The following is a 14,843-nucleotide window of genomic DNA, read 5'->3' as shown; positions in this document are numbered from 1 at the left end:
CATTCATAGAAAGTACTGAACTAATCAAGAACATTGAATTTATGCAGAAATTGGAAGTGATACACTTGAAATATTATATAGATTTTATTTTAAATAATAGGTAGAGATATATGTATGATCTACGTGTGAACTTGTCTGATTATGCATTTGATTTGCCTAATTATAAATGAGAAACACTTTTAGATTAATCAAATAACATTTTTTGTTGTTGTTTATGTGAAATGTTTAAAAGTATCACTGCTGGAAATTGCTTTATGGAGGCTCATGCAGTGAGGTTAACTTTAATAACAATAACTATGAAACAGGATCATGAAAATATCAAGAAACATATTTTGCACTCAATAAAGTGAGGTTATGAATCTTGTAACTTAGTATGACAATACTTAAAGCAACAAGAACTTCAACCTGCTAATTTTTGTTTTATAAACATCGTTGAGTTAGGATATAGTTATATTATCATCGTTTATTTCTTTTAAACCGATGGTTATGTAAATCAAATATGTTTCAAAGACCATATTAAAATGGTTGCTTGGCAAATCTACTATGAAAATCACCACCAAGAAAAAGAAAAGTTTAAATTAGATGTTTCCATTTGAAAGCTGGTAAGTTATGCTAGCGTCATATGGTCTAAGACTCTGTTTCAATCATTGTTATGAGATTATTCTTTGGCGTTTTACCAGCTACTAGATAATTTTTACTGACTAAACTGTGTAAGAGGTAGTAAATTATAAAATTAGGTTTAAATGGGAATCATTTTAAAATCTTCAACATATATCAAAAATAATAAACCAATCAATTGGTTTCTTCCCTTTGCTGTAAGAAAACAAGAGACATTATTGACAAAGGAAAACATTATTAAATTAGCTATTGATCGTAAGCAGAAAATATCCCAAGTCCGTCATATGAGTTACTGTCACCATCAACAACAAACATTTCTGAGCACTGACTATATGTAGGTGTGGGAATTACATAGGTGTTGTAAATGAGTGAATTGTGCGTGTGATGCCTCCTAAAAAAGGAACTGGAAGACCTCAAAAGGCAGCTGTAAGATGAAATAATGTAATTATATCATAATAATTATTTGCTATCCCTATTTACTGATAACAGGAGCTATTTCCTTAGACAGATAAAACTGTTGTAGGATCAGTGAAAAGATGGTTGAAGAATGAGACTTGTGGCCAATACATTTTTTCATTTAATAGTTATGGGTCTAATATTTTTTAATAAATATACTCTTGTCCTTGGGAATCGTGATCTCATTTAAAAAGGAAACTATTTTGCTGTTCTTAAGTATGAATTAGATCGCTTATTAGAGTAGGCATTTATAATTTTCACATGGTTACTTTTGAGGTACACATTGTAAAATGCATTGCTTTCGAAAGAAAATATGATGGTTTTGTATCTTAATGAAGAGCACGTTTACATATTTTAACTGAAGAATCAGGGAAAATAGTTAATCAGGAAAACCATAAAAGGCTAATATTAGACATACACTATTATTTCTGTAAGTTCTCATTTTAAACTTATGTATTATGCTGGCAGAAATCTAAGATGGTAAGAGAGTACATATCAAATAACATAGTTGTGAAATTGACATTCTATGGTCAAGTAAGTTCACCCATAAACAACGAGAGGAAAGTCAGAGGTAAAAGTCAGATTTGTGTGATAGACATATATGCATACAATCACACTTAACCCAGTTGACAAGACAAACGAGAGCAGACATCAAAATAGTGTATGCATCTTTTCTAAAAGCCAATTAAGACTAGCAATTCCAGGCAGCTTTGAAATGTGAATGTTGGACTAGATGCCATGATAAAAGAGCTGACTAGAGAGATTCTCTAGGTCTATTTTTTCACTCTGTTTTCCGTGAGGAATAGGAGCTGCCAAATGGTGAATAAGCACAACTCATCTCATAATGAACGCTCCCACTGTGTGACATATTATTTAATATCCAGATATAAAGAGACACCCTGGATCAGGAGTAATTATTAAACATTAACAACATCAGCTCACCTGCACACACAAAAGCAAATTAAGCACGCGACAAAAAACTGTAAAAAGTGTTCCTCTTTGCTCTGATTCTTAGATAGAGCTCAAGTTTATAAAATGAATTTTAAATAAGTCCTGGGCTTTAAAAATGAAGAATTTCAGGGGAATCTTTCAACGGCAAGCTAGTCATTGTAATAATTAGGGCATCCAACAAAGAAGGGAAAAGATGACCTAAAACGAAAAGGAGGGTATAAATTATAGTTTACTTTTGCAAAGATATGTATTTTTAAAAATTCTAATATTCAAGATCAAGTTTAGTCAATTTGGATCAGTTTTATAATGATGTGAAGGAGTTCTATAAAAGAGAATTAATGTGTCTGCTAAAGGTGATAATACAGTTTGATAATAGTGGGACAGTCAAAACACGTTGTCTTGGATAAAACTTATATTTGATTTGTTTGGGGTGATGAGGTACTTAGAAACAGCCTAGGTTTTGATTTTCAGGTAAAGTTGATAAAGCGTGCAATCTGTTTTGTATCATAAAGACAAAGGTTATTCCATGAACATTTTCCTAATACCTCTCTACAAGCATTTTATTTGAGGGGATTTTTCAGAATTTAAATCTTCCAATAGATTTCTGCAAGTTATTTTATTGCAGATTTCTTTTTTTCAGGCCAGAGTGAGCTTTGTGGCAGCTTTTTTCTTTACAATGCTGCCTAGAAGACTCGAGTTTATTGTTTTTAGATGTCTTTTTCATTTCATGTTTTCAAAATTATTGCAGTGATGTTTTTGGAGATAGAAATTCTGAAAACACTGGCATACTGGCTAAACCATATTTTCTAAGCAGCCGCAGCTTCTGACTGATATCCTTATTCCCCCCTGAAAATATTGTATTAACTACAGTAATTTATCTTTGTAAAAGAAGGCTGCACCAAAGACACTAGTAAATTAAGTCACACTCCGGTCATAAAATAGTAGATCCACTAAAAACACCCAAGGCTCTTTATCCTTGAAGTCCTAATTATTTTTCCCCTTATTCCTTAAAGTTTTTGTATAGTGTTACATAGCTGTGGCACAGCCTTTAGCTGAAAATTTTTACTGAGACAGACAATGCTTCAATATCTTTGCATTTTAATGGTCTGAATTATCCCTGGTTGAGGATCCAGAACTGGCACTGGGAGGTAGATCAGGGCAGGAGCAAAAGCAGAGAATTGGATAATGAAAGTTCTTTCCAGAACAGGTCCTCAAGAGGACCAAATATGTAGAGACAGCATGAAAATTGTTTATTAATTATTCAGAGGTTTCATTACATCTGGAAGCACCCATGTGTTTAATGTCAAGTAGGCCAAACACCTAGATGATTTACTGAGTATTTTTTTTAAAATCTGGATATTTTGATGTCCCTTTCTTTGTTGTCTTGTAGATATCTTACTTTTACATCCATTTTGATGGGTCGATGGAGCATGTTGCATTAGATTTGTTCTCACCCTGCTCCTGCCTTTCCCTCCATCCTTTGATGAGTTTCCTCAGAACTCCACATTGCTATACCCTTCACCTAGATCAAAGGCAAGTGGGCCCACAGAACCCCTAGGTACCTCAAATCAGGCCAGTGCTTATCTAGGATATGTTCACAAGTTTAGTGTACTTATGAAATAGCTCTCTGGACACAAGTTTTCCTCTAATACTTCTTCATGGTGAAACCGTTTTGGTTGTAATCAGACAGGTCACTATGGCCCAATTCGTGTAAGTGAACTTTTTCGACTTACACAAGACCTACCTTTCCACTCATGATAATGAGAAAGATCTGGGCATGTGATTTGGGGTAACATTTTATAGGTGTGCATCACAGAAAGGAACGCAATTTCATTCAAGCTCTTGGCCTGCCCTAACATGGTCTACAAGTGGAATAAAGTTCTCAGAAACCCAAGACATTATTAATCTTGTCATTTACACAAGGTGATAAGTCCTTTCATTTTTAAACAGGCCCTTGACAGCTGGTATTTAGTAAGTAGACTAAGAGAAGTCTGCTGTTCCCTCTGAAGAAAACAAAATGTGTCGATAAGAGATTATCTAATACCTGATGTATATTTTGAAGAAATAAGATCTAGAAGAAGGAGTGCCCTTCAGAGAATACAAGGTCAGAATTCACGTAGGGGATTCTGCCAGCTCCCTTGTCGTTGAGGAACAGCTGCAAGATTCTACAGTGTTTTCAGTTGGATCAGGCATTGTTCTCGTTTGTGCTTTACCTTATAAAGTTTTAACTGCTTCCAGGACCATCATGGCTGAACTGGCACACCCACTTTCCCTCTCCCTGGGTCCACGTCAGCAGTGCTATCAGGCTGCTGTGACACTATAGCAGTATTATTATTGCAGGCTTATTATGGACTCAGTTATCAAGTTATTTTCTTTGGCTTTTTACTGAAAAAAAAATGTATGCCTACATCATTCAATTAATGCAATTTGTGCAAAAAAACAAAATGTAGTATCTTAGCCTTTCTCTACTTTTTAAACATGTTTGCGTCAACTGTCAGGTAATTTGTTAATTTGCTCTTCCTTTACAAGGATTTCTGTCCACATTTTCTATGACCTCTTTTGATGTTAAAATTATTATTGGCTTTGGCCATTTTCTTTGCTTTGCTTTTAAGTCAAGTTCCACTTTTATACCAAAGTTATGCTCTGCTGTTTTAAGATGAATGCCAGCTGGCAATACCCAGAGACTGGCTTTGTGAACGGTGCCTAAGCTGACTTTGGGGGGATGCTGTCTGGCTGATAAGTCACTTCCTTCACCCGAAGATGAAGCTGTCTCAGACATAGTCTGTCATTTGATATTTACATGATAAAACAAATAGCATCCCCTCCCCACAAAAAAGTTTCCCTCATGTAATTATGCCCAGCACACAACCCTGCCATAGCACTATACAGACTAGGAATTTTTACCAAGATCCACAAACCACATAAATTGAAAAAAGATGATCTGCACATTCTAAGTAATTAATATTTGCATGTACACAACACTTTTCATTCAGGAAGATCTAAAAGCATCACAACCATACCAGACTCCAGCTATTTCTGGAATGGTACCAAAAAGATAGTTGTCAGAATTCATTACAAGCCAGTCATCAAGGAGGAAAACATGTTGGTCAAGAACACAAGAAACACCTCCAGCCTAGTAAAAAACCCAAAGAGGATCTTTAGCTTCCTCACTTTCCAAGCATTCTGAAACTGTTCAGAATGATCAATTTTCATAGAGTCAGACAAAATGGCCACATTAAAGACAGGTGGCTAATGAATATTTCTTGTGGGGTCTGTAGAGAGATCCTTAGAGGTTATTTAACAGGACAACTTGCAAGGCTTCCAGGCTGGGTACACTGTAGGCTCCAGGTATAATAATGTGTATCTTTATCACTTGCCCTGTTCTTGCAAACTAGAGTCAACAGTCAGTCCTTTCTGTTTTGTTTCATCCAATAAATTACACTTGGCTTTCTCTTCATGTTCTTAATGAAGAGATAAAGATGTGTGGGGCAGAACTTCTCCTTCATTAATATTTTTGTTCTGAAAATAGCCAGTGGATACGTATAATTTTGTTTTGGAAGCAGATACAGCAAGACAGTACCTGACATTTCTCAGTTAATATCTTATAGTCTTTAGACTGTTACCTTAAAGACAAATTCGGGATACTATGTCTTTGGAGGAACTAAGGAAACTAAGGATGGTTTGCTTTAGCAAAGTTTGGCCACGATAATGCTTCCATTCTGTTGGACAAATATCTTTACATTCTGTCATCAGTCTCTGTCTGCTGAAGACACTTTTAGTTATCTCTTACTAATCAGGATTAGAATGTGTAATAGGGTCCTTCTTTCAGAGGTTAAAAACTTGTCACTCCTGCCCTCCTGAGTAGGGGTTTCCCATGTTGCTATGGAAGGATCAGGGGTCCAGAGCAAGTCTCCTAAAGCCAGCACATATGCACACGTTGTCTCTGTGGACTTGATGTTACCTCTGCAGCACCAAGACTGACAGATGTGCTCATATCAAATATTGACTTTGTTCAGACATGCAAATGGTCACTTATCTCCCCTTCTATCCACACTCTAAACATTAAAGTTCCATTCAGCTTTTCCTCGTCTTCGGACTGGTAAATTGAATGAAGCTATAGAAAATAAAGCATTCAGGCTGATTGTTGGGAGGTGGGAGGGAAGAAATCAACTGTCTACTTCAAAGTGAAAAGACGGCAATAGTCTGAAAAAGTTGTCTCTCGGTACAGATTTTGCAGGGAGTACATTTCTCTATTATTTCAATTATTACAACTTCCTGAATAGGTTGAAGGTCACTCATAAGTCACACTTCTGCCATTTTCAGACATGCCAAATGCAGTCTATTAAGCATAAATAAAACTTCCAGTGCTTGACCAGGAAAAATAAATGAGAATTCATAACAATGAGTCCTTATTCATCTTTTTAAAAGTAAATGATGTTTTCTTTCTTTCTTGTTTTCTCTGTGTGCACTGAATTTTTCTTCTGTCTCAGTAATACAAGCATAATACTTTGAATCGATCCAAGCACAGCAAACTAGACAGCAAGTCTGATCTGACAGATTCTAGATTTTTCTATTTTATAGGATAATAAACAAGAACCCACATTATTGCCATTTATAAATACAAATGGTAGCATTATCAATTTGATGGAGGAATAGGTTGAACACAGACTGTGACAGTACAAAACAGAATTAATCTGAAAGTCTTTTATAGCCTATTGCCTTTGCTATCAGAATGCTTAAAACTGTCCATACTCTCTTTTAGTGGCTGTCCTCTTGGGCTTAAATAACAAAAGAAAATGAATATTTAATAAAGTGTGATTAATTTCAGTCCCAACTATATATAATAAATAGTTATCTATAACATATATTACATATAATATGCAATTTATAAAATATATATTTGTATATAACTTATATGATATATAATAGAATTAATCACATGCCATTAAATATTAATTTATATTAATATGTAAAATATGAGATTACTAACATCTTGTGCAGATTTTAAAATGTCCCTAAAATGTATACTTTGCCACATTTATAAATCACATATAAAATATATAATATATCCAAGCACATATATACTAATATATAACGTTGTATGAAAATATACATTTTGGCAGTCTAAAATTTGCTAAATCAAATCCACATCACCACTGCCTTTTACCTTTAGCTTAGCCTTATGAATATTAATTGAACAGATATCCTTTTGACATTTGGAACCATTTCAAGGTTTGATTAATATAAATTAAGAATAATTATTTTTTAGAGTAATTCCTATATACATGCATAATATTATATTTATGCCTTAAATTGTGAATTTCACCAGTAGTAAAAGTGAACAATTTGAGGGATTTCTAGTTTTATCTTCAAATATCTGAATGCTTTAGAATTTTTTTAAAAATATTAACAAATTTCACTAGTGTGATATTTTGGCAAATTTTAAAATAAAAGAATATAGAAAGATCTATTAAACCATTTATGATAATATTTATTCTTATAAATTAAAGTATTCAGGGATTTATATATAATATCCATACTTACAAGGACAGAGATAAAGCTTTCTGGAAAAATTAAAAAGAGTCCAGCAAGATATTGGAAAAATTAAATTTTTTCTATGATAAAATGAAAAGACCACCTCCACTTTCAAAAGTTTCCGATATATGGAGAGTTAGGTCATGTTCATAACATGTTGTGTTTCTGGAATTTGGTATTAGCTACCAAATAGAAAACTCTAAAGGAGTTAACACAGTTTTAAAATATTTATCATGACTTTTAAAAAACGGAATTCTCATATAATCCTATTTTCTTATACTAAAAGGCCCCATTCCTCTAATTTTTCACCTTATATTGGGAGAGATTGTGTTCTCCCTTCTAGTAGAGCATTCTGAGAGACACACAGCAAAATAATAAATCAACAGCCCTTTTGTATCCATTCCAACTTTTTCTAAGTGTTTGAGATTTTGAGCCCCTCTTTAAATACTTGAGTTGAATTCATCACAAAATCCCAGATCCAGGACATTTTTATTTTGGTTCCAGATAACTTTTGCCATAAAACTCCCTGATGGAAGAGACCTGTTAACTCTTTTACGGAATTTAACAGAGGAATTGATTCCCTTCCATTTTTATCTAACACAAAACCCAGAGAGGTTATATTAGTCATGTCTCTGCTTTGGGTACGTAACTCAGATGACATGTAATTCATAGGACTGCAATATATAGCCGAAATTTTGAGAATACACTGATTTTAAAGATGTTATGATTACATTTTTATAAGCATGGTCAAGCATACTTAATAGACAAACCTGTGGGAGAAGCTACATAAATCACTTCCATTCTTTATTATATTTTTATTTGCTGAAAGACCTATTTTCTAACGTAAAAGCATAGATGCGATAACTTTTTTTTCTGAAAGGCTTGATTCCTCCAATATTACATTCCATCTTTCCCCCACATAATTGTTTTGAGGCAACAAATTGTCATTATGTTTTCATTTAAACTACTTCTCTCACTTCTCAAACGCCTGCTGGTGTATTGTTATTGCTAGAACATAAACCAACTTTGTATGTAGACATCTCTGGATTCAAGCATTCAAATTACACTTTGGGACCATTGTAATTATAAGAGCAAAGACATAATTTTGCTTAAGTCTCTGTAAAATCCAAAGAGTTGAGATATAATGAAATGGCAAGTGGTAACAACACCTTGAAAAAAGCACTGCATTTCTAAGGGCGGTAGATGGGGCTTCAAGGCACATTCTTACTGTGATATGAGGAAGCATGCCCAGAATCTGCCCTCATTACTTCGGGCTCTTGCCAGTTCTTTTCAAACCTCAGTTTCATGAGCACCATAAAAATTCACTTAAAATCGAAAAGAACACCCTGAAGTTAAAACCCACTCTGCTTTGCCTTGCCTTTCGTGGCCTGGAATGTCACCTTTTACCTCCAGTAAATAAAGCCAACATCAACGCTCTTCCGTGTCTTATTTTTTATGCACTCAGTATTCTTCACATGACAATCTGGACACTTAAAGGGAAATTACAGTAGTGATCTATGTCCCGGCAAAGAGAATTATCTTTCTAATGTGTAGTTACAGTGTATCCATCACTTTCTTTTGTTTCTTGGACTGTTCACACTGGATTGAGTAAATCTAAAATGGAACTAAAAGAGACATGATTAATAGTGGACTCCATTATTCAAAAGAAATAATGATATCATAATACTTTCTTCCAATGATCTGGCATGTGTGTCTCTGCAGCATTCCCCAACAGAGACAATTGTACTGTTTTACGGTCTTTCGGGATATTGTCTCTTTAACCTCACTGTTTCCGAGAAGCCACTGAAAAGTTCTAATATGTCACAATTCAAATATCAACATGTTGTTGGAAAGGAAGCTAATAAGTTAAACCTTTGAGAGATGCCAAAAGAAGAGGTGATTCAAACTGTTGAGATTAGTCTATTGTTTTCTAAGGGGAAATAGAACTCTAGAATGAAACAGGGCACTAATAAGCATTTAACTGGAAAGTTTAGGGGGAAAAAAGCAAATGCACAGTTTTGTTTTGTTTTGTTTTTTTTAATCCGGTAACTTTTTGAGCAGAATTATTCCTCTCAGTGTACTGCCAGAGAAGGGAAAATGTGAACGTTAGGGTTAATAAGATACAAACTGTAAATTCTCTGGTTTTTATAGAATCAGCACATAACAAGGAGTAATTTTCCTAAGATAGTCTGGATTTTATCTAAGGATAGAGATAAAGAATCTTAGGTTATATTATATTAGGGCAACATTTTATGTTTGGCATTATTTTCTATAAAGCAACTTCATGTGGTTAAATTACTGTTGCATGAAAAAACTGATTTTATTTTGACAGGAAAGAAACTAAGCAGAAAATACTCCTCATTGAGTTATTTTTTGAATTTAGCACAGTTTTGTGCTCTGGTCTTTTTAAAGAAAAATAAACAATTGGAGTTTAGAGCCACCTACTGGAGTGAAGAGGCACGTACTTATGTTTAACGTCCTCTGCTTTTCAAGAGATAAACAGATAAATATAATTAATGTTATGCACATTTCTGTTGATCTGATAAAACGGTAAATGACTCAACTTTTCTCAGTTTGAAATAAGTGGTCCTGCAAGAAACCACAGGTAGAGCAATGTCTTCTCAAAATAGATCCTTCCCATTTCTTAGTAGGGTGTGCCAATTTGTGTTATGTGATTTTTCTCCCCATTGCATCGAGACTGAGCAGAACTGAACCCCTAGTTTTGTTGTTGTCATTGTTGCTTTTGGTGGTATTTGTGTGTGTGTGTGTGTGTGAGTGTGTGTGAATGTAATTGTTCTCATTTTCACCAGTTAACTGTATAACTTCATTCTTTCTTTCATAACCTCTATCCGGTTACGGAATCGTTGTTTAATAAATAATCCTAGAATAGATTTACAAACTAAGAACATATTATGTGAAAAAGAAAAGGCACCTTAAATATTTTCAGGATTAAATCTTTTTTATATTGAGGTATAATTGACATATAACATTATATTAGTTTCAGGTGTACAACATAATGATTCGATGTTTGTGTATGTTACAAATCAGAATTAAATGCTTTTATAAATGAAGAAACCCAGAATCCTGGGCAAGTAGATTGGGCAATGACCTACCTAGGGTAACCACGCTGGTCAGGGGAGAGGTAGGCAGCTCTTGGAAATTATAGGTCAGGGTTTTTTCCACACTTGCCCCACTGCTTTTTAGTCAGTTATTAATGGGTTTCTTAAATCCTTCCTCTCATCAGCATTTTGCTAGAAAGTAAGAGGAATAAGCACCACCCCCAAACCCTGGTAAAGGAATCAGTTGAAGGCATAATGCCTGCTTTCAAAGAGTGGGATCAGGGTCTGGGTCATGAAGGCAGGTCCTGGACCTGTGAGTGGCACTTTTGATTGGTAAAAGAGGGATTAAGTTTTTAAAAAACAAAATGCTCTCCTTTGACTATGTTCTCTACAGATCTTGTTGCCATGATTCTCTATGTTGTGTCCCTCCAGCCTATTACCTTAAAAGCTCCTTGTTGAGAAGGTGCTACTTTTGAGAACGTGCTCGAGGGGAGTGATTGTGCCCCTGCCAGCCTTCTCTAGGCCACTGCTGGATAACGCAAGACACGTTCAACTCTCTGAGTATGTGTGTGGTTCCCTAGAGTAAGGAATTCAGAGAAGGGATTGTTCTTTGTTAAGCATTACACAGGGTGTATGTGACACAGCAAGCCTCGCATTAAGAAAATTTGATTTGTGAAGTGGGAGCTGGAAAAGATTTATGAATTGGCAGGAGAGTCACAGCTTTCCATTTGTCATCAGAGGGCTAGTTCTCAGTGTATAAAACAGGAAAGCTAGTTCTTTTGATGAAAATAAAAAGGAATATTTTTGTTAAGGTATGGGAAAATGTACAGTTATCTTCGTGTATATCTTGCCCTTTCTTAATAGTCACTTCTCTGTCTCTCCCCCCACCCCCACCCCTTCATTGTCTCTTGAAGATATTTTATAGAGTAGTTGCAGACATCGCGCCAGGAGAGGAGCTCTTGCTGCTCATGAAGAGTGAAGACTATCCCCATGACACCATGGCACCGGATATCCACGGTCAGTACCACTCCCGCCACCGTCCACGCCACCCTCATTTGGAGATTGCGATGGAGCATATGCCAAAGGGTCCATCACACTTGGTACTTGTTAGTTTCCCTGGGTAGTCAATGTCAGTTTTAAGAAATTCCTTCTCATGGCGTCGCTGTTTTCTTGGTATGACATCTGGCTAATATTACGGTGAAGCTAAAGTAAGCAGAGGTCTTCTCTGAAATGGAGGTCAGGGGAATTTTGAATATTTGGACTGAGGCATCACATAGGTAAACCTTTTGTCAATGCCTCAGACTATAGTGAGAGTCCTTTCACTGTACGAAAGTCATTTCAGGGAGCTTGGTCTTGGGCTTTTGTATATCTAGCAGTTGTTTCTCCCATCTAATGTTCTGTTACTGGGAAAAGTATTTCTACTTGAGTAAAATCCTAGCCAGCATGACCACATGGGAGAGGGCTGGAGGGATGAAGATTGGGAGAAAAGTACAGATGAGGAAATTTTAGAGCCAGAGGAATTTGTATTTGTCAGAGACCTATTCTAAATTAACGAAGGGGGGATCAAAAAGAATTATAATTACTAGTGATGTATATTCAGGTAAGAGTAAAAGGAAATTTTATTTGTGTTGATTTGTATCATTGGGATGAGCGTTTAAGACTGTTTTCTTTCTTTTTCCTGTTTCCCTCCCCTCATATAATGTGATTTGATTTAGCACAATCTAGTGGTGTCTCTAGAGTGTTTTTATAGTTGGAAGGACCACTGGGAAGGGTTACCAGTGAGAGGTGAGGATGACTCCACTTCCCATGTCTCTGGCATTCCAAACAGGCGAACCTCAGTCTCTGCATCTGCAGCTCCTGCAAAGAAAGCTACCACTATTGGCTGGCTCTTTACTTGAACATTTTTCTCCTTTGGCTGAGCCGCATTCTGCCTCTTTGTAGATTATACCAGTTGTATTTTGAGGAGGCTTTTGGAACTTGTTTTCTTCTTGGAAACTGTGACAAGTCAATGGCTTCAGAAACCCAGACTTGTCAACTAGCCTGGTAGAATTTGAGCCTGAATGGGGAGCCTGACCCAGTGGGAAAGGGCTCTTTGACAGCAGGGAGTGCTCAGATGATAAAAAAAAAAAAAATTAATTTGGGCTGTCTCTGGTATAAGGCATCTTTCATCAGTGAATGTTTGCTCTAAAAAGGTTTTCAAACAATTATTTTTTTAAAATATAAATGGTTAGCGTACTATTCTGAAAAGCCTAAATAGAGGTGACTATTTTTCTTTTAGGGCTACCATTCCTAAATTACCTGCCTTTACAACACTCTGGAACCCATCGGTTGCTTTTCACTTTCAATGTGTCATACCCATATCCATACATATACCCGATATGTTAAATATAATGTTTATAATATTTACATGGTGATTTGTATTTCATACTTCTAGGATTTAATGTTTCTTAGAAAAGAGAAAATAAAACACATGCATTGTACACCTACTGTATGCTAGATATTTTATGCTCTCCATTTAGTGTCTCATTTAGTCTTTTAGACATACATCAAACCTGTAAGAAAGGAATTATTTCCATTATACAGATAGGAAAACGAGGCCATATAAGGCTAAGTAAATTGGCCAAGACCACATGGCTAGAAAGTGGTAGAGGCAGCATTCAAACCAAGGTCTTGCTGTCTCTAAAGCCTATGCCTTTTCATAGGCCTGGAGGTTGTTTGTGTTCAGACTGCTGGCTGAGATCCTAAATTTAGCTCTTAAACATGTGAATAGCGTCACAAACTATAGGAAACGTTTCCATTACCTAGTTTATGTTATTGAGAAACCTGTCTTACAGCTGAGGTGATTTATTTTAAAATAGCTCCCTCTTCTTTAACCAAGTCCAAAGGTGACAAACCCTACTGAATCTACATACTAATTTCTTTACCTTTCTGGCCCCTGTGTTATTGGTTTAGTTTAAACTAAACCAGTATCGTATACTGCAGCAGCGACCCGTTTGACCTCTCTGCTTGGCTTCTCAAGCTGCAATGGGGCACTCCAACTTTCAGTGGCTTTCTGTACCCTTCTTAGCATGGACCTAAAAAGCCCCTAGTGACCTGCTACCCTCTCTAACTTCATTTCCCACTCCTCTCCTACATGCACCCTATAAACCTGTCACACTTTACTACGGCTTTGCCTTTCCACGAGCCTGCCCTGCTCTTTCTTGCCTTCGTCATTGGTCCATGGTATTCCCACTGCCTGAAATGTCTTCCTTCATCCTGCTTCACCTGGCTGATTCTTCCTCATTACAAAATCTTCGCTGAACCTCTCTCCCTCAGGAGAGATGGATTTGGCATATTCCTCTGGGCTCCTAACTTAGGCCTGTGCATGCATCTGTCATAAGATGTATCATACTAGTTGTTCACATGTGTATCCCCTTGGGTTTCTTATGTATTCATTCCCTAGCAAAATGCCTCACATTCAGGAGGTGACTAAAACATTCCCTCAAAAACATTCGGTCAATGAATAACTGGATATAGGTCCTGGCTGCAGGTCTGTAACACAGGGATGATGTATCATGTTGTTGTCCTCTGTGTCTTTCAGCATGGTGAGCTGTTTGCAGGACTTCTGTGATGATATCTGTGTGATCAGTGCATAGTATGGCCTCATGAGTTGGCTGAAAGCTATTCCAACAAAAAGAATAGAAACAATGGCATCACTACCTGACACTCCATAGCCTTGTTATCTCTGGTCCCCACTATTACCATTTATTTACCTTAGTGATTTAAAGTGCAAATGCATGATATGCTGGCTATTTAACAAAGCCATGCCAATTAGCACTGGCCCTGAGGGAACATAAATGAGCCTAGAAAAGTGCTAAAATCATGCTGTGTCACATTATAAGTAATGACGAATGTTAAAGCATTTCCAAGTTTATTGATATTAGCCAGGCTTAAGTACGGCTCAGATAGGGACTCTGTCCCGTGTCCTGTCCAGGTAACATGGCGCAGCGAGAAGGGTGTGGAACGGAGATGTGTTCAAAGTCTGACATAACCACTTAGCTCTGTGATCCCTGACTGGTTACTGAACTTCTCTGAGCATCAATACCCTCATCTGAAAATTGGGATACAAATCTGACATATAATTCCTCACGGTCAGGTTTTAGGAATATCAATAATCCATGTACAGGGTTGAGGACATAATGATGCTCAGTAAACAGTCATTATGACTTTTAATATCCTGTGACT

General features: G+C 36.2%; 1 protein-coding gene across 11 annotated transcripts in view; it reads left to right on the top strand.

Annotated features, from left to right (window-relative positions):
* MECOM (MDS1 and EVI1 complex locus) overlaps positions 1-14,843 on the top strand; it is a 294,031-nt gene that overhangs the window by 234,753 nt on the left and 44,435 nt on the right. For all 11 annotated transcript variants that reach the window (XM_007197543.3, XM_057545830.1, XM_057545829.1 and 8 more), the window contains exon 3: positions 11,534-11,636. In XM_007197543.3, the coding sequence (XP_007197605.2) occupies positions 11,534-11,636 (103 nt within the window). The remainder of the gene's footprint in view (positions 1-11,533; positions 11,637-14,843) is intronic.

Source organism: Balaenoptera acutorostrata, chromosome 4 (genome assembly GCF_949987535.1).
Source record: "Balaenoptera acutorostrata chromosome 4, mBalAcu1.1, whole genome shotgun sequence".
NCBI classification, from domain to species: Eukaryota; Metazoa; Chordata; class Mammalia; order Artiodactyla; family Balaenopteridae; genus Balaenoptera; species Balaenoptera acutorostrata.
This window is presented reverse-complemented; position numbering and strand designations above follow the sequence as displayed.